The sequence below is a fragment of the Gadus morhua genome, chromosome 9 (assembly GCF_902167405.1).
Source record: "Gadus morhua chromosome 9, gadMor3.0, whole genome shotgun sequence".
Lineage (NCBI taxonomy): Eukaryota > Metazoa > Chordata > Actinopteri > Gadiformes > Gadidae > Gadus > Gadus morhua.
In genome coordinates, this window is record NC_044056.1 from 24,189,504 (window position 1) to 24,210,425 (window position 20,922).

General features: G+C 45.0%; 2 protein-coding genes across 4 annotated transcripts; both read left to right on the top strand.

Moving 5' to 3' along the window:
• The first annotated feature begins 3,667 nt into the window (after window positions 1-3,667).
• snx22 (sorting nexin 22) lies at window positions 3,668-10,478 on the top strand. 2 transcript variants are annotated; one of them, XM_030367276.1, is made up of 7 exons: window positions 3,668-4,120; window positions 5,528-5,611; window positions 5,817-5,921; window positions 6,291-6,385; window positions 7,600-7,632; window positions 8,003-8,073; window positions 10,186-10,478. In XM_030367276.1, exons 1-7 carry the CDS (start codon window positions 4,034-4,036, stop codon window positions 10,290-10,292), a joined length of 582 nt encoding a protein of 193 aa, XP_030223136.1. In that variant the 5' UTR covers window positions 3,668-4,033; the 3' UTR covers window positions 10,293-10,478. The 2 variants fall into 2 exon arrangements, with proteins under 2 accessions (XP_030223136.1, XP_030223138.1); XM_030367278.1 differs by lacking the exon at window positions 10,186-10,478 and adding an exon at window positions 8,198-8,833.
• Window positions 10,479-11,242: 764 nt separating this feature from the next.
• On the top strand, window positions 11,243-19,349 carry adpgk (ADP-dependent glucokinase). 2 transcript variants are annotated; one of them, XM_030367279.1, is made up of 8 exons: window positions 11,243-11,522; window positions 12,306-12,545; window positions 13,724-13,949; window positions 14,323-14,385; window positions 15,173-15,293; window positions 15,572-15,768; window positions 17,094-17,192; window positions 17,371-19,349. In XM_030367279.1, exons 2-8 carry the CDS (start codon window positions 12,343-12,345, stop codon window positions 17,932-17,934), a joined length of 1,473 nt encoding a protein of 490 aa, XP_030223139.1. In that variant the 5' UTR covers window positions 11,243-11,522; window positions 12,306-12,342; the 3' UTR covers window positions 17,935-19,349. The 2 variants fall into 2 exon arrangements, with proteins under 2 accessions (XP_030223139.1, XP_030223140.1); XM_030367280.1 differs by having other exon boundaries at window positions 17,374-19,349.
• Window positions 19,350-20,922: the final 1,573 nt, after the last annotated feature.

The window sequence follows — 20,922 nt, forward strand, 5'->3', positions numbered from 1 at the left end:
ATAAATGACGTTGTGATAGGCTACATGAGCTGAGTATTATGTTTTATTTAGAAAATTGACCGGATGCTCGATGGCTTTTACTTACTTTCACTTCCTACCCTCTGATCTGCTCTGTTGAAATTGACGCGGTTCAGCAACGGCTTGCGGCAAAAGTAGCAATGCTACGGAATGATAGCGCAACGGCACCGTGAGCCGCTCCTGGGACGCTGCTGAGACGTTCCGCAGCCGCTCCCGGTGGAAATGGTCTCATTGATTAGAGTGGAACCTATCTGCTGTGGCGACCGAGGTGGTGCAGTATGTATTGCAGTCCCATGTTGACAGCATCATCTGCCGACCTGTTTGCCCTGTGGGAAAACTGCAGGGGGTCCAGCAGGGGTCCTATAATGTCCTTCAGGCGGCTCAACACCAGTCTTTCAAAGGATTTCATGATCACAGACCCCAGGGCAACAGGCCTGTAGTCATTAAGTCCTGTGAAGGAGGGTTTTTTGGGGACTGGGATGGTGGAGCATTTAAAGCAGGAGGGCACTTCACACAGCTCCAGGGACCAGTTAAAGATCTGCGTGAAGATGGTTGCCAGCTGTTCAGCACAGACTTGCAGACAAAAGGGGGATACACCATCAGGTCCTGGAGCCTTCTTGATCTTCTGCTTCTGAAAGAGCCGGCACACATCCTACTCACAGATAGTTAGCGCCGGTGGGGGGAGGGGATTGGGTGATGAGGGAAAACCTTTTGTGCGTGAGGGGTGTGATTATGGGTGCTTTTCAAACCTGCAGTAAAAGTCATTCAGGTCGTCTGCCAGACTGGAATTTTCTGCAGGGTGGGGGGATTGTCTCTTGTAGTTAGTAATTTGTTGCAGGCCTTTCCAAACTGATGCAGGGTTATTGGCGGAGAGACAATTTTTTTGTTTCTCACTGTAGATTACTTTGTCAACTTGTTCCTGGCCTGCTTATATAGGTCCCGGTCCCCACTTATGTGGGCCACCTCGATGGCTTGACGCATCTTCCTAAGATTAGGAGTGAACCAAGATTTGCTGTTGTTGTATGTGCAGAAGGTATTGGTCTGCACACAGAGGTCCTCGCAAAAACGGATGTAAGATGTTACAGTGTCCGTGAGGTCGTAGGTCTGTAGCTGCAGCTTGAAAAACGCTCCAGTTGGTGCAGTCAAAGCAAGCCTGCAACAAGCCTGGGATTCCCTTGTCCATTTCTTTAAAGTCTTTGCCACTGGTTTAGAAGCTTTTAGTTTCTGCCTGTAGATTGGGATGAGATGAAGCAGACCGTGGTCCTAGAGTCCGAGAGCTGTCCTTCAAAACTGTGTAACAGTGGTCAAGCGTGTTTTTGTCTCTGGTGGGAATCTTGATATGCTCCTCATATTTAAGTACAAGAGACGCAGTCGATTATTCATAATATCATCCAGAGGCACACACAGCTTTTGGCCGTGTTCCATAAGATGTTCTAGAACACTCCGGGAACTCGGAGGGAGTCCTGGAGCTCTATATCTAAACAATATAATATTGTGATGTATAGACATCTATAATATAATATTTAATATCACGGCCAAAAGCTGGCACTTCCACATCAATCTGAATTTGTGGTTCAATCTGGACTTCAGAGAGTCAAAGCCAAAGTATCTTTCCCCCAATTCCTTCTCCGCCATGGCCGAGATGACCTGACCACTATGAGTCTTTACGCTAGCAACGCACAAACATTCACGGAAATGCACATGCACACAAGCACGTGCACACACCGCATGTCAACTCAATTATGACCTCTGCCCTCCACTTCCTTCCAGTCCTCACTTGGATCCCTGCTTTAGCCCCCTTCAGATCACGTGAGACTCTGTACTGAACCACTTCTCTGGCTCTTGTAACCTTAAACTCCTCCAAGTATTTGAAGGGCAGTTGCAGTTTATTGGTGTTCCTGTAGAGTGCGAGGCTGCTCACGTATTATTATGTTTCGCTCGTCAGTCATTGGAGAAAAACTTGGACGCCACCCGGAAAGCTGTTGTCGCGGTAGCATTGGCAGAGTACCAGGCGCTCCAAAATAAGTATAGGCCATATGCAGAGACCATCTTGAATACTGTCTCGGAATCCTTGCTCGGTCTCCTCTGAGTTCAACCGAGCAAGCAAGTTCGCTGTCCGAGGAAAAGGGGCGTGTTCATGCGTGTCGCTAGGCCACGTCCTCGGACCTCCGAGACAGATGGATAATAAAACGCACCACTACTGCAGACCTCAAGGGTCATACTTGTTATGGAGGTGTGTGTGTGTGTGTGTGTGTGTGTGTGTGTGTGTGTGTTTTGTGTGTGGTGTGCATCTTTGTTTATTCCGCACAAACAGACGAAATGGTGTGTAGAATAAAGTAAAGACTAAAGAGTGGCGACCACACAACCTTTTTGGAAAGCTTTGATAACAAAAACCAGTACCAGTTCCTTTTCTGTTCATGGGTATGGAACCATCTGCTGACAGCACCAGTCCGAACAACTCCGTCGTGGGGCAAGATGCCGTCTGGAGCTCGGAACATCACAAAATGCTGACGGAGCAACACAGCAGCCAAAAATATAGTGGTTTTATTGTTGTTAGTGAGTCTATTTCTGCTCTGTGACGATGAGCCCAAGAGGTTGCGTGTCACAGGGCATTATGTCTCATTGTCTGCTTCATTTATGCTAGCTTGGAAAAACAGCGACAGGAAGAGAACTCATAGGGGCAGAGGTCATAGGTCAGGCATGTGACTCCAGTTCAACACCAACTTGGAACAATGGATTATTATTACCTGCGTTGTATTCAGAGGAGGTCTGTTGCGAACATGTATGGTTAGATGAAACCAATAGTGACTAACCGTTATTTTAGTTTTTAGTTATGGTTGATTATGGATAGACATGTTAGGGCACATGAAGAAGTAACTTGTTATTTATTTTTCAGGTGTTTTTATTGTAAATATGCTGAAATCATCTCATCTCATCTCATCTTCATCCGCTTATCCGGGGTCGTGTCGCGGGGGGAGCAGCTCAAGCAGGGGGCCCCAGACTTCCCTTTCCCAGGCCACATTGACCAGCTCTGACGGGGGGATCCCGAGGCATTCCCGGGCCAGTGTTGAAATATGCTGAAATATGCTGAAAAATTTCAGAAATATTCAGATTATGATTATAAAGAATAAATTCTAAAGAAAGTGTGTATTTGTGTGTGTAGTGTGTGTGTGTGTGTGTGTGTGTGTGTGTGTGTGTGTGTGTGTGTGTGTGTGTGTGTGTGTGTGTGTGTGTGTGTGTGTGTGTGTGTGTGTGCGCGCGTCTGAGTGTATTGGTGATAACGTATGGACGAAATGTGTGTCACATCCCCTTTTCTCTGCTCGACGGTCGAAGTTTAAATGTCAAACGGGAACTGAACATGGATTTGAAAGTGTTGTTTTTTACTACTGTCCCATGTATCCCCGTGAAATATTTTATTTCGGTTCTGTTTTCTTAAAGACCAAAGCAAACTCTGACTGATGTAGTTTGACAAGCAGACTGTCAGCTGCGGACGTTGCTAGACCATATGGCCCAGATGCGACAGTCATGCGTAAAGGTATTTCTGCTCTGTGTCTGCGCACCCACCCCGCCCATCTGTGACCCACAAACACGGCGGGCCATTATCACACGTAGTTAAGCCCATCCAGCCCTGAACATTACCAAAAAACGCAACCTGTCGAAGCAGACAAGGTCCTAAACACCTACATCAATAAATGGCGTACTACACCTTTAAAGCTTGTGGATGCGTATGGTATGTGTTTGTAGGTGGAGCATTTGGGAGTTGTGGTGTGGTTTGTAGGTGAAGCACTGCTGGGAGGTGCTGTGGTTTGTTGCTGGAGCATTGGGGAGGTGTGGTGTGGTTTGTAGGTGGAGCATCGGAGAGGCGTGGAGGCCTATAGGGAATACAGTTTACGGAACTAAGCAGCAAACAACACATGTAGTGAGTGCGTACCGGACAAAGCGCTCCAGCACGCACCGTTCCGGTTGTCACCAGGCTGTGAGAGGGGAGGTGATTTTGCTCAGATCAGAGAACCAGATGCTGGTTCAGGACAACTTTCCGATGATTGAGGTGTCGATCCCCTCGCTGAAGCGGGAGGTGGATGAGTCAGGGAAATCCACAAAGGTGAGCGCGATTTATTAAAAATTGGCAAAATGTTTTCACTGCTTAAAAACAACCCCCCCCCCCCCCCCCCTAGGATACAGGTTCATGTCTGATAGGCTACAGAATTTAATCTTATTCACTGCACGCTGGCAGAATATGCATTTCCAGAGAACAGGCAAAATAACGATAATAATAAGGAGAAGAAAGTTTCCCAGTAGGTGTTCATCTCGTTTATTTCTGAACCCTTCCTTGTCTACCCTCGCCTAGGTTTATGTGGATCATTGTTGTGCAACTCAATGTTGACTTTCTCTTCTCCTAGTGAAAAGCACATTGTTGACCTTCAGGTCTGCTTCACACAAGACTGGGGAAACAGTCCCTGGTGACATCAGAGAGGTTACACAGTTCCTAATACTGTCCCAAACTTTTTTTTAATCTTGCCATTTTATTTTGAAGCTGGCCAGTTTATGGCAATGTTTATTGAGTGGTGTTCAGTTTATTGCCGATGGCCAGAATTCCACCAATTGTCATAGCCTACGTTCAGGTGATTCACTCTCTGCATCAGAGATTGAGTGGCGTAACTAGTCCTGCCCTGCAGGCCAGTCTGGTGTCCCGGCATGTCGGACCATAACAGTAAACAACACAAAGTGCTGGGCTAAACCAGTTATGTTGTCATGGTGAAGTGAAATCGCAAGCCGATGTCTACAATTTGGAACAATGTCCGAGTGATCCTGATTCAGCCTGAGTCGGGGCAAGGACAGAGGTTAGTGTGTTCTCCTCCCAGCCCCAAGGTACGGTTTGATAAACATGTCCTGTCCAGTCCAGGCATCCTGAACAAGAGATCTAGCCCCTTTCTGTTCATAAAACACATCCAAATGCACTGTCTAGAATCCACTAGCTAACTAAATAGTAAAGTAGTAGATACAAAACTAAGTGTACATCACTGTTGTGGCCGCCTGGAGATCCTATTGCTTTGGGTATATAAGGTATATTTAGTATATAGAGCAAGGGGATGAGGGAAGAAGAGCAAACAAAATGGCGTAGACAGCCAGGAGCAGGTGTGCCTTTTAGAGAGCTTAGCCTGGGCCCAGCGGGCTCGGATGACACTAGCTGGTGGTTCCGGTTTGGAGGAGACATGGGGGTTAAATGCAGCTCTGTGCGGGCCAACGGGCCCAAGGGAGGAGGCAGAGCTGGTGGTCCCAGGAGTGGTGGAGACCGGGGGGTTACATGGAGATCTGTGCGGGCCCAAGGGAGGAGGCAGAGCTGAGGCATGATTTGGTATATTACTTTACCTAGAACAATACACTTTAGCCTTTTTATACATTCATGGTCAAATGTGCACAGATTAAACTTTGTCAATGTTCATTATTGATTATTCAGATATCTTAATCAAATAGACTGTTAACTTCCCTCCATTCTTCTGTCCCCCAGCTCTATCGAGTAGACGTCCTGTTCAATGGGAGGAAGCACTGTGTGCTCAGAAGACACAGCGAGTTCCAGGTCCTCCACAGAAAAGTACGCAGGTGAACTCTTCTGCCCCTTGCCCTCTTCATGACAATCGGGTCCAGAAGTAGTGTTTTGGTGAATTTACGGAATTCAAAACGTCATTGGTGCTAGGGCTGATAATAATTAAAAAAGATTGTGATCATTACATATGTTTATCAGTCTGTAACTGTCCTCTATCTCATCTGTTGCTCCTGTATTGTTTGATGGTCTCCAGCTCAGGAAGATAGTGCAGATCCCCGACTTTCCCAGCAAGAGAAATCCTCACCTGAGAACCAAACCCGTGGAACAGAGAAGGCAGGAGCTAGAGGACTACATCCAGGTCAGTAGAGGGGTCTGAGCTGGTCCCCCTCAGCTGATGTCTCTCAGACCCCCACCCCACTAGAGCGTCTCTTACCCAAGCCAGCCCACTGAAAGATGATAACTATACTCACCACCGAGGGGAGCTGTTGTCTTGAGTAAAGAGCTCTTGCTGAAGGAATACAATCAGAGCAGTTCTTAATTGATTTAGTCTCTTTAAAGTAATAGACATCAGTTCCAGACAGTTATTATTAAATATCCAGTGTTAAACAAGACCTCTTTTGAACTGTGATCCGCCACAAACCATAATCCTAAACACCTTTGCATCACATACTGTTAATACAGACAGAGTATTGGAGTTCATGACCCTGTCCACATGTTGTTCCTCCAGGACATTCTGTATCAGTATGAAGATGTGCCCCAGGAGCTCCTGGACTTCCTCCTCTTGAGACACTTCCACACGGGGAACAAGGTCAACAGTATGGAGTGAGTGTTCACGTCTCCATGCGGTGCCTTGTTCTGTGTCCATCTCCTCTCGGTGGGTTTAGACCTCCCCTCTGAGGGGGGGGAGAGATAGGCAGAATAATAATAATAATGGCAATAGCACCCCAGACAGGTTTAGTATTCATCACTTGTACATACTTTTGATGTTTGCATGGGTTTACTATGTTTTCGACCACACATCTAGATGTCTCCATACGAATGCTTGTAATGTAAAACCAGGAAATGAATTATCAGTATCATCAGGTATTGTTTTGGAGGGGATGAGCCGCTACCCTGGTTTTGACCCTCCTAGTCCCAAATTCAAACCTTAGCTTAAAATCGAAGACTCTAGATGAGTATGTAAAGTCTGACGGCAGACAAGCTCCAGTCTGGGTGACCAGGGCTTCACTTGTTCTGCTTCGGATGTGTTGTGATCGTTGATGTTTCAGGAGGCGATAAACAGAGGCCAGAAGTAGTGAATTATAAAGAGGCTCTGTAAATGTTTAAAGGTCCCATGACATCAAAATCTCACTTTATGAGGTTTTCTAACATAAAAATGATTTCCCCTAGCCTGCCTATGGTCCCCCAGTGGCTAAAACTTGCGTTTGGTGTAAGACGAGCACTAGCTGTTCTGCTCGCCTTTTGAAAAAACGGAGGCTCAAGCGCGCTGATTTGGAATGTCGGTATTCATGGCGTCATCAGGAATCTCGCCATTGCGATACATCCACTGTAAACAGAGCGCATGGTACCGTGGCTGCAAGCTGCTCAGGGCCACACCCCCACCCTCCTCCTTGACACGCCCACCGAAACAGCGCATTTGGGGGAAGCTCAATGTGCGACTGGCTCGGAGTGGCTGTAACTCTGCACCACGGCTGAATTTCAGGAACGTCTTTGAATACTGTGTTAGTTGCCCACTAATACCTATATTAAAGAATACATAAAATAGCATGTCATGGGACCTTTAAAATAAGCTCTGTGTAGGCTGGCCACTGTAGAAATCCACTGATCCCCCTGTGAAACTTCATCCAATAACATGGATGAGTTTATTTTGTTGAATGTCTCCCCGGCGGTCCCCCCCGACGTGATATAACGTGGAATAGTGGGGCTGGATCCCAGATTAGGGCACACCAGGTCCAACAATCCATTAATAAGTCAATGCTGTGCCGTCAGTTATCTTCACCGCGTGAAACTCTCTAACATGTTGTTTTATTGGACAGGTCCCTGGATGATTTGGACGACAAGGGTTTCAGGTCAGACCTTTAATTAATTTCTGTACAAGTCCTCCTGTTTATTTGTGCGAAGCAATTCTTCAAAGTGACTACAGAGCTGCTTTGTGTTGTACTTGACACTTCGACTGAAAACTGTCAAACATTTATGCAAATACCAATACTATACTAGAAGTTTATGTGTGTGTGTGTGTGTGTATATATGTATGTATATATATATATGTATGTATGTGTGTGTGTATGTATGTATGTATGTATGTATGTATGTATGTATGTATGTATGTATATATATGTGTGTGTGTATATATATATATATATATATAATTGGAATAACTAACATTCAGGATAATATAAGAACATGTATGCACATCCACCTTCCACTGTTGGGTTCCAGCTACCAACTGCCTCATCAGCGCGTCCTGGGGTTTTCCGAAGACCCTTACATCACTAGCTGTCTCTCTGCAGGTACTGGAAACCATGGGGATTTATGTCTTTCTATTTCAGAGGGTTTTTAAACAACAAGTATCATGTTATTGGTTTGTTTCAAGTTATTTTAATGCCATTATCTTGCGTTCTGCTACCTCTCAAGATGTTCTCCTCGGTCTCCATTCTGCCTGCTGCTCCAGTTGTCCCATTAGTTGTTGAACGAGATGCTAAATCCCTGGACCAATCACATCCTACCAGGAAGTGTTACAGCACTCTTCACCTACATCATTAGACTTGCGCCCATAGAGCCAGAAGATGTTCTAGTCTAACCCTCCTGTTTACATATTTGTGATAACGCGACATTTCTAAGACCTTATTTCCTACATGGCCTTCCATACAATAACAAAAAGAGAGCCAAGAGACATACATATTTATGAGGAGGTTCTTTCAATGATGACGAGCAAAGACGCAAGGAAGCACGTTGTGCATCAGGTACTGATGGGGGCATCAACGCACCTAGATAAACCCTAAAGGAAATAATGTGTATGAAACTTAAACCAGAGTTATGGGGTCGTATTCCCAAAGAATCCAAGGGCTAAATGTAGATAAGTGGCGAATTTAGGAGTAACTCCTCAAAATAATGGGCGTGTCAATCTTAAATTTAGGACTCCTATTTTCTTTTAGTAAGAGCAATTCACAAAGTATTTTAAAAGTAGCATCTAAGTCTAGCAGACCTTAAAAGTCCTCGAGAGGACGTCCTAACTCACCTAAGTGAGTCAGGAGTCAGTAAGACCTATTCCAGAGAATCTGAAAACGGCTGCAGCGAGACCAAATGCTTTGAAATAAATGGAGGACTAATATAATATATATACTATATATATATAATATATATGCTATATATAATAACTAATAAATCACTTGAACGATAAGTGGTCTCATGTAGTAACACGTCACTTTAATCATCATTAATTATTTCAAATAATAATGGGCATAAATGGTTTCAAGTAAAAAAAATATATATATCTATTCTTACTTATGATTGCTATCTATTTATTGTAAGATTATTTATTTTATTGTGTTTATAATCAGCTCAGTAACAATTGGTCCTGTGACCAGTTGGACTTTCACTTGCGTTTCACGTCTTTGTCTTTGCTTTCATTCATCAGGAGGACCTAAATGGCGGTATAGGCTGATATTTAAAGTGTTTAAGTGCTGGAAATATACTCATTGGATAATACTTTGCAGTGTGCTTTTAATTACCTCCATGATATAATGCAATTTACGTATTTTTATTGTTTGCTTTCTGTCTCTCTTTAACGTGCATTCAACGTCATTATCGAGGTGTGCAAAAACTTGTCATCATGAGTGTTTTCTGCCAACTGCAGCGTCCATCTATTTGATAGGACTTCATTTGTAGCCTAGGCTATTTCCTGATTTTTCGTTGGTTAATTGGGCTCGTTTGTGTGAAGTTGCGAGTTTCAACGACACTGCCTGTGCCTGCACTTAACAACCAATCACCGTGCCGACCGCTTCTAAACTCGTGCACGACAATCGACGTAAGGGGCGTCGCTCTTTTCACTGATTTATCCTACGAGTAGGTCTCTGCCATGGTCTCTGCTAGCCTAGTCTCGCAAAGCCAGACCAAACTACAGCAAGTAGAATCCGCTACTGCTAGCCTAGAAATCTAGTCGCCCCTAGCGGCAGCAAATTTAATTTGCAGCCAGGGATATCTTTCCGATATGGGTTTGGCTTGCCAGGCTAGGTCTCTGCGGCTTTGTGAATTACTTCCAAGCAAAAAGTCCTACGTAAAAACCAGGCTCGCCGCTCCCTATACACAGTACGCAGAGTGCGTAGGGCACCAAGTATCTCGGGGGGCACCAACATGTATATATTTTTAAATAATACTTAAATCATTGAATTACAAAAATATATAAATTAGTTATGAAGAGGCACACCGTTGTTTTTTCTTAGTGGTATAACCCAGGGCTATTCTGATCAGCCTCTGTCACAGGGGTCAAAACCACCATTCCTAGTTAAGGAATCTGAACTTGGACAAAATGGCACATTGCTCCTTCCCCTGTGCTGGAATACTCTTGCTTGACTACTGATGATGAGCCTGATAGCAGCCCAATGGTCTTCTCTTCTGCGCAGGCCTCCCGGACATGGTGGTGGACGGCGTCCTGGAAGGATTCTACCCCCGTGACGTCCGGGTCAGCTTCACGGCCTGTACCAAGGACGCTGCGGGGGGCCTCTCCTAGGGAGACCTCCTGGTCCACAGAGCTCTCTGAAGAACATGCTTCAGTCCTGCTGAAGCATGGGAGGAGGAGCCTCCCATCATATTATTAAACCATTTATTTACAGCTTTAGTTACTTTTCAGCTTTTCAATGATTAAATGTGTTTGTATACTCTGTTTACCTTTTATTAAACTATTTCTTAGTCAGTTTGTTTGTTTTGAAGATTGGCTTTTTAAATATTTATGATGAAAGTACTACACATCCATCTATATAATGTGTGTGTGTGTATGTATGTATATATATATATATATATATATGTGTGTGTGTGTGTGTGTATATACTTCGACTGAAAACTGTCAAACATTTATGCAAATACCAATACTATACTAGAAGTTTATATATACGTGTGTGTGTGTGTATATGTGTATATATGTATATATATATATGTATATATATATATATATAATATATGTGTCGAAGTATATACACACACACATATATATATATGTGTGTGTGTGTGTATATACTTCGACTGAAAACTGTCAAACATTTATGCAAATACCAATACTATACTAGAAGTTTATATATACGTGTGTGTGTGTATATATGTGTATATATATATGTATGTATATATATATATATATATATATATAATATATGTGTCGAAGTATATACACACACACATATATATACACATATCTCTTGGCTCCTGCCGGGAGCGGTTATATTTTCATGTTGCTACCTGAGAACATTCTGCTTGCCAACACAGAACGCTCTGATCAGGACACTGCGTCCTAGTTTCTCTGGCTCCATGTATTTGATTTGATCAAATAGCCTACGCCTCCAGGTTCTCGGTTAATGCCAGACATATTTGATTGAGTAAACGTAGTAAATGGCACTAAATGACCTGCTCCTCTCCAGTAACGACAGATTGATAAGATCACAACTGACAGGGTTGGGTATTTATGTCCGGACCTGGCGCATGCGCTCTAAGCAGTGGGCGGAAGTCGGCGAACGGCTCGACTTGTCCCCTACTCCCTGCTGCTCCGGATCTGCTCCTCTGTTCCTCCTTCACTATTCCTGCACGGAGCTGTTCTGAACCTCCAGCCAGCGGTGCTCCAGAGACACAGCGGTGCTCTTACTGCAGAACATATCCGGGATATATGTCCGCCTTTTGATTGACAGGAAGGACGCCTGGACACCAGTGCGTCTCCTAGTCCTCCTGCCTGGCCCCTGATCATAGGCCAGCACACGTAAGTAGATGAAGTACTTTAACCGATTATACCTATGGCATCGTATTGTTGTGCAAGGTTAAGCAACTTGTCAACCACATCCACCTAAAAGTGAATTAAGGCTGTTAGTTAGTCAGCGTTAGATTCTAGTCTACGGCGATATAGTATCCAGTATCCTGTACAGCTCTGACGTCAGTGTCTGGCAACCAATAAGCATCCCACGATGCAAACTTAAACTGTGTAGATGAGTGTCCTTAATCCTCACTGTCGCATATTTATCCCATTATAAGTGGAACAGAGAAGGGTTCATTCCTAGCCCTTTTATGTGAAGGATCAGTTGACTTGAATGATTTGCAATTGATAAGACTCGTTTGTTGTGCATATTCAACAACACTATTGCAGGGATATGTCTATTAATATCGTAGATCATGCATGCATACATCATTCCCTATACCCGCCAGCGCCAATGTCAGAAAACCTTGCCTATTAATGCCTACAATTGGTTCATCATCTTAGTCCAAACCGTCCGAGATGGTTTGTTCTCCATTCATTTCTTTCTTACACCGTTGAATCTCGGTGTGAAAGGTTCATACGTCTCTAGCTCTGTATAGAGCTGAAGGTCTTTGATTTTGTGTCTACATACTGTCAGCTCTGGGCTAAGTTGACTCGGTTCAGGCTCATTAAAACGCTCCACTCGTTCCTCAGAAATCTTGAATGCCAAACCTGTGCTCGTACCTGCTTTCCCTCCCCAGGGAAGGCGTTCCCTCCGCTCTGACCGGCCGGACTAAGCCCTTTTCCCTGTAGTTTCAGGTTGTGTGTTAGATAATTGTGCCAGAGCATCATGTGGGGTAAAGCCTTGCTGGTGGCCCTGCTGGCGCTGGGGGTGGGCGTCCTCTACCAGACGCAGCCTGACCTGCCCGCTCAGGTCCTACGCTACATAACGGAGGGAGGCGCCCGCGGGCCGAGCGCAGAGCAGGCCATCTCCTCCGCCTGGGAGACGCTGATCACCCTGCCCTCCAGGCAGTGGCGGAAGGTGGCTGTAGGGTGAGCCCACTGCACTCTGCAACGCATGGCTGGGGATACACGGACGATGGAGGTAGACTGGGCACTACAGGGTGTAGGGCCGTGGACACACAACAGAGATGTCAGGTGTTAAATGATCATTGCTTAAGTGGAATATTCCTTAATTAGCTGACATTGTGACAAGATGTTTTAAACTTCATATATGTCCCTACTGACGGCACACAGCGATCAAATATAGAAGGAGTAACTCTATCCTCCTCTATATATAACTGACCATATGACAATATTCTGTTGCATACAGCAAATATGCAATAGAAAATCTAATCCAAACCATGTAAACATAAGATCAGCGTCATAAAAGAGAGACTGGAGGCTGGGAGACCGCGATGCAGCCGGCCAGCCCCTCCTGCCTCCGTTCAGCTGGGCTGCTTCCTTCTGCTCAGCCTCCTGCATGGGGCACACCAACCTTTTATTTTGATCAGCCAATCAGATTGAGTGTATTTAGTGCAGATAATCTAAGCTCAGCAGCGTGTTGTGGGCAGCAGCGAGCTAAGTTTTAAACACTCTGACAGCCTGTAGCATCTGCCCCAGTCCACCACCTCATCCAAGAGTTTCAAAAAAGGTGGCAGCTGATGATTGGCCCAAGCACAAGGACCGCCTACAGCATGGCAGGGGATTGGGTAAAACCTAGGACTGATTTTATATTTCATTTCAGACTATTAAAAATAATACAATTAATCAACATTTAACCAAACAAATGTATTTAAAATTGCTTCAGTATGTTTCACTATGTTAAAACACTAATCACTTTAAATAATTCTGAAGGCATTTTCACTGATGACATGCATTTCCTATTTCGGCATTTGAGAGGCTTGAAACCATGTGCTATTTTGAGGAAGTAGAGTTGAAATTTCCCATACGTTATTCATGCATGCATATATTGGGCTCACGTTTAAACTGATACACATTCACTACAAACTCACTGATAATGACTGACTAATGGCGTTTTGGTACAGTTTACTGGACTAACATGTATCTTGGTAACATTAATTAGAATTACTAATGTATTTGTTGTAACATACCACTGCCGCCAGATGCTGTCTCTAACCTGATTCTGCAGTAACAGTTTGTAGTTGACTCTGATTGGCTGCTCGGTCCTCACTGGACCCTTCATGACTCCATAAACCCTCTGGTCCCAGTGTGAACGCCTGCGTGGATGTGGTGGTCTCCGGGGTGGGTCTCCTCCAGGCCTCGGCGCTGGACCCCGGGCCCGGCCTGGACCATGAGGTGCTCCACACCTCGGAGGACCTGAAGGAGACCTTCATCCACTACATGGAGAGGGGGGCGGCGGCAGAGCGCTTCTTCAGCGACCAGGAGGCCTTCCAGAGGATCGCCAGAGCCGCCGCAGAGTACCCCGGGGCTAAGGTGGCATACACGTGCACGCACGCACGCACGCACGCACGCACGCACGCATACATACATGCACACATACGGAGACCGAAATACATTTTTCAGGCGTGACCGGCGGTCAGGCTGGTTTCCATTTCGGTTCTCAAAAGAGGGTCTTTGCCTGAGCCAGCATTTCCTCATGGTGTCTGCTGGCCTTTCACAACCGCTAAACAACATTTACACACACACACACACACACACACACAGACGCACACACACACAGTCTGATAACTGCATCATCACAGAACTACTTTTGAAGTAATAAATAAAAGTATACAGTACTTCCTCTCTAGTAATTCTTTAACCTGCGGATCATTGATTTAAGCTTTTGATCTTGTGTCTTTCTCAGCTGTATGTAGGGGGAAACGCGGCCCTCATTGGTCAGAAGCTCGCCAGCTACTCTGATATCACGGTAGTTCCTGTTTCTTTTGAATTTGTTTAATACTTTGTTTGAAAGTAATTTAGTTATTCATTATAAGTTATTTAGTGCAATGCTCAAGTCATTTTACTCATATATTATCTAATTTGTAACATTCAAGCGAGAGGTAAAGATATTTTGTCCATAAAATGCGTCTGCACATTTATTACATTTTGATGCAAACCTAATAATCAACAATAAATCTAAAACAGTCCCAACTGTCCTTGGAAGCGGTCTCTCCCTGTTGTGCGTCTTGAGGTCTTCCTGTATTGACAGTTACCACATGTCTGGAGGTCTTCCTATATTAAGACTGACTGTGTGTGTGCGGAGGTCTTCCTGTATTAAAACTGCCTGTGTGTGTGTGTGGAGGTCTTCCTGTATTGAAACGGACTGTATGTGTCTAGAGGACTTCCCGTATTAAGACAGAATGTGTGTGTGGAGGTCTTCCTGTATTAAGACTGACTGTGTGTGGTGGTCTTCCTGTGTTAAGACTGACTGACTGTGTGTGTCTGGACGTCTTCCTGTATTTAAGACTGACCGCATGTCTGGACGTTCTTTTGTCAAGTGACTGTGTGTGGGGGTCTTCCTGTGTTAAGTGACTGTGTGTGTGGAGCTCTTCCTGGGTTAAGTGACTTCGTGTGTGGGGGTCTTCCTGTGTTAAGTGACTGTGTGTGGGGGTCTTCCTGTGTTAAGTGACTGTGTGTGTGGAGGTTTTCCTGTGTTCAGTGACTTTGTGTGTGGAGGTCATCCTGTGCTGAGCCTGACTGTGTGTTTGGCTCAGGTATTACTGTGTGGCCCGGTGGGCCCAAAGCTCCATGAGATGCTGGACGAGCAGATTGTTGTCCCCCCAGAATCACTGCAGGAGAGCGATGAGTACCACCTCATCTTGGAGTACCAAGAAGGTGAGGAACAAACCCACAACCGTCCACTCTCTCACACACTAATCTTCCAGATCAGTGGTTGTCAATTGGCCGCCTGTGGGCAAAATGCGTCCCTTTGCAGTGGGCCACAAAAATAACATTTTTAATTTGACGCGCGCAGTGACCCCCACTGAATGTGGTCATTTGTTCACCATGTTGGAAAAGAGCAATGTCCAGCCCGATGAACTGCTCATCGGTCATTGTTATGCGATGCAACGTCATCTACCGGGGCTGATGTACACGGCCTCTCTGGTACCCAGGCGAACAGTGGGCTTCCACCAGAGCTCCTCAGGCGAACCGCTTCATCTTCTCCCACGACGTGTCCAACGGAGAGATGAGTTCGCTGGAGACGTTTGTGGCCAGCCTGGACGACTTCCAGCCCGACCTGGTGGTGCTGTCTGGCCTCCACATGATGGAGGGCATGGGTCGGATGATCTGGGAGGACAGGCTCAAAGAGGTGTGTGCATGGATTAAAGTTCTCCGTCGCTACGACGGATTTCCGTCATTTGGAGTTCACAGAGGCCACTTCACATCTCCGATAACGTCGGGACAAATTTACAAACAGGCGTCATTTGGATAAACTAGTCGCATATTAAGGATCTAAATAGGTACTTTCTCGCATAAAAAAATATTAAAACTTAAGAAAGTGATGTATTAACAGCACTGAAGCGAGAATTAAAACAGCTTTTAGCAGCTTTGCCGCTACCGCTGCCGCGAAATGCATTCTGGGAAACTTGCATACTGTATACTGCGGTGCAGTCGGTCTGCTGTATACTGCATACTGAATCCCACATTCAGTATGCAGTATACAGTACATACCGCGCAGTATGTAGTCGGCAGTACGGTAGTATGCAGTTTCGAACATGGACATAATACACGCGTGTATTATGTCGTCATACGTCAACGCCGGTAAAATTGTCAAATTATATAGTGAGTATTTAAAAGGTCTACTGTTAAAATGGACTGAAAACACAAGCATTTTAATGTACATCCCGATTATATATTAAATATATATTAAATATATTATATACAAATGTATATATATACACACCATTTTCGCGCCACATCTTACGTCTCTTTGTTGTGTTAGTGTTGAGTGTCAGAGCGAAAGTTAAGCTAGTATGAACTCCCTTATAATGATTGACGGCTCTGATGTATCGGATATTGATAAAACACAAAAAAATAAATGGAGATGGGCATGGCTGACGGAAACGGGGAACGATGGCAAGCCTTTTTTAGAGAGTAAAATATGAGACAAGCTTTGCAAAAAAAAAATCTTAGAGTCTAATTGAAAAGACAACCAAAAAATTGCAATAGATGCAAAAGAACAGCTGTTTAAAATCCTCCTCCTGCAAAACAGTATTGGTCGAGCATTTAAACGTGATGGCTGCATTTGGTGCTGACGTCTTATACATTTGTATTTCTTAAGCAGGTGTCAAGTAACCTAACCTGGAACATGTTTCACACACTGCACGTGACTTGGCTGTAGCGCGAATACAATTTCAGTCAGAAGAAGATTTTTTCACTTTAGTGTGTGTGTGTGTGTGTGTGTGTGTGTGTGTGTGTGTGTGTGTGTGTGTGTGTGTGTGTGTGTGTGTGTGTGTGTGTGTGTGTGTGTGTGTGTGTGTGTGTGTGTGAGAAATACAGACATTTCATCGTACGGTCAAACTGGCCTGGGTTCAACACATATTCCACATAGGAACCAAATGGTGCCTACACTTTTGAGTCAAAGTGGAGCTGTTCAGTGCATTAATGACTCTAACTACAATGTCATGTTTGCAGGCAGTGGCGGCAATATCTGAGATCCGCAAAGATGTTCCTGTCCACCTTGAGCTGGCCAGCATGACCGACATGGACTACATGAACAGCATCATGCAAGAGGTACATGCGACACACTCGGCGGTTGTCTGCCCCACTTTTGAGATCACTTCTGTAGTGTAACATTTGAATACCGGTTTGGATGGTGCGGAGAGCAGTTGGTAAATAGGTGTGTTTCAGAAGCTGTTCCCTTGGTAACGGATTCAGTCACCCGTGGTGTGGTTGTGCTTCGCCCCGGTAGCAGGTGATGCCCATCGTCAGCTCCATGGGGCTCAACGAGCAGGAGCTGCTGTTCCTGTCCCGGGCCGGGGAGGGGCCCCACGCGGAGCTGCCCTCCTGGAAGGGGGTGCCGGACGTGGGGCGCGTCAGCGACATCCTCCTCTGGATCCTGCAGGAGCACGGCCGCAGCGAGCCGTCCTCCGAGGCCGAGCTGACCCGCATCCACTTCCACACGCTGGCCTACCACATCCTGGTCACGGTGGACGGCTACTGGGGGAACCAGGCGGCGGCGGTGATGGCGGGGGCGCGGGTGGCCAGCACCCAGGCCTGCGGCGTCCAGACGGTCGAAGTGGGCGCGGTGGAGCTCAAGGCGCCCGTGGAGTTCCACAGCTCGCACAGTGAACCCCGGGTCAGGTTGACCCTGGACCCGACGGACCCCGTCACGGTGTGGGGCCGCGGCAACGTGACCTTTCACCTCTCGCCGGTGCTGGTGTGCAAGCAGCCGCTGAGGACAGTGGGGCTGGGAGATGCCATCTCGGCCGAGGGGCTGGTGTACTCGGAGCTGAAGCCCCAGCAGATGTTCTGAGGACCCAAACCCTCCCTGTCCTCTCCTAGTCTAGGCCACTCCCTTCTCCTCCTCCGTGGTTCCATATGCACAGTAAGCTGTCGGTTCTTCGGTTGTAGCCGTGGTTCAGGTTCTATACAGACCTGTATTGCCAAGGTTTTCAGTAATTGGTGACCCTTTAGTTAGTAGAATGTGTGGGTGACTTAAAATCCTGCCTCTTAACACCTTCAGCCTTCCTTCCATAAGCGTTCTCTCTTCCATGCTCTTCAGTCCCCCTCCAAAACAGCGAGCATGGAGCAGAACGTGTCTCAACTCCGTCTGAACAGGATGGCAACAAGCTATGCAGCGCCGGTGACGATTTAAAGCCATCTCCGAGGAGTCTGGTTGGCTCAAGTGGCATGGCATACCTTTTTAAACATGCAGTCAGTGCCTTTAGAGGAAGGGTTTAGAGTTTTGTCAACAGTGCGAAGAGCTAAACCTCTCACAAATCAAAAGGGTGTTTTATGAAACACTAATCAACTGGATATTACAATGCGTCACTCGTAAGGTTCAAGGATACTTCCTTGTCTCATGTCTATACTTGTTTCAGTACACTTCATTAATAGAGAACATTATGGTCCCTTGTTCTGCCTAAGATCCTCTGATAAAAGAACTGGACCATTAGGAATCAGGACATGTTTCCACTTTCACATATGCTTCATTGAGGTTGTTTTAGACCGTTATAGTTTGGTCACATGCCATTATACTAAAATGTTGCTTGCTCTATAAAGATGTTAATTAGCCAGTAAATCAAAGAATCAAAATATATTTGTTCTAAAGTAAGAGACTCGCTCTGTGTGGATTCATTATGATTAAAAGGTTGTTTCTAAGGGGAGAGGGGCAGCACGGCCTAGAGTAAATCTGATGCCAGCAAAGCAAACTAAAGGTTCAACGTTTTAACTGTTGCACATCCTACTTCACCTGTATTTGGCTTTTCATAAAGCCCTGACAAGTAAAACGTATGGATAATACAGTGGCATGTAGTGATGGCAGCAGTCTTGGAATTTATGCAAGAAATGGCTATGAATATGTAATTAGCTTTTTCTGGATCTATTTGACGTAAGTCAGATACTTCCTACGTCAAAGGTTTCTCATTAACAGAATGTATTTGTATACCTCAAATGGCCAACGATGGCATGCAATAAGAGTCTTAATGCCGTGGGGAGAGGAGCCTTGTATCCTGCAGAGTGGGTCTCTTGAAGGAGAACCTCTGCTCCGTATGGGGACGCGGCTCATCGGTACTGAGCCATCACTGACAACAGCCCTGTCTTAGCAAGTACAGTCTATTTTAAGTTTACAGTCTGTTTATCTTGTGTCTTAACTTGTATGGACTTTCAGGGCAAGTTGCCTTGTGATTTGTGATGAAAATAATGTAAATAATAAAACCGATGTCTTTATTATGGTGTCTTATTTGATCTCAATTGGAAATACTTGAGATTGTGAGCAGCATTGCTGCAGCAAAGATGATCTGCAAATACATATTTGTTAAGAAGTATGTTAAAGCTAGGGTAGCCATTTATGGTCCTGTTGGTAAAATCATCTTTACATCCCGACAGCAACCAACCAATTAAATGCTCTAACAAATAATAAAAACCAACCTTTGGCTGCCTGTTTTACTCCCATCCAATGTTTGAATTATGATTGGATGGTCTACCTGTCTGTACCTACCCAGCTACCTGTCTGTCTACCCGGCTACTTGCATGTGATCTGCCCATGTGATCAAATGGCCAAGGCAGAGGAGTAAGAAAGCTGTCTTGAAGAGCTCCTGAATTCTCTTCCACGTCGAGGGTACGAGGAAACATCTTCAAGGACTATTCCTTGCTGGCCCAATGAAGGAATAACCACCCTCAGGCAGTCCCATAGTTAGTAAAAGGAAAAATAATGGAACCATCCGATTGTTCTTTTGATTCAGGGGTCACCAGCACAGTGCCCGCAGGCACCAGGGCGCCCGCAAGGACCATATGAGGCACCCACAGGCCTGTTCTAAACATAGCACAACTCATTCTTGAACAACTCTTTCCCACCTTTTTTAAGTCATTGTTGATAATTATTATGAGAAATCATTAACATGATCAGTGTCTTCACATAGATGAGTATCATTAATAATCATATATAACTGAAGGCAAACTGAGCAAATGTGTTATTTCAGAGGAGTATCAAACCGGGTGCCCTTCGTAGGCTATGACTCAGTACCCATGAAGTAGCTCTCAGGTTCAAAAAGGTTGGTGACCCCTGGATTACAGCAACCTCAATAATTGGAAAGACCCAGATAAGTATACAACGCATGTAAAGAGGGCCACAATTCTTCATCATCACCATCAGAGGGCCATGTGACTGTGCACTTCAACTAGACGTAAACTGAGAGAAGCTACACATTTTTGAATTTGTGGGATATGATTTCCTGTATTCTGGTGCATTTTGGGGATGGCCACTAACTACCTACAAAATCTTCCAGATTCATAACCTATGTATTAATGTATGTTGATTGAACCAACATAGGCCTACATTAATTTCATGTTTTCCATGCTCAAACCGCTGGTTAGTATTTTGATCAGTGTAAAGGACTCACATACATCATCATTCAATGATGTCACAAAACTGAAAAACAGTGGCCCAACATTAAGTGCAACCACTCAATGAAATCAAACCCAATAAGCATGATATTCACTTCAGGGCAGTTGTAGTAGTTGTACTGGCGACTTAAGTGGAAATCTTTCATGACTGATATCGCTTCTAAGCAAACTAGACATATGGGTTTGCCTTTGAATTCTATGAACAGATACTCTGCTTTTCTTCTTTCTTAACAAAGTTTTCTGTAACTCGATTTTCTTTTTCTTTTTTTTTTTATTAAAAAAAAATTATGTGCAGGCCTGACTGAGTGAGGATGTGGGCCACCAGTTGCCCATCCCTGACCTAAAGGGTCGGAGATCTTTCGTTGAGTGGGTATTACTGACGATTCATAGAAGGTTA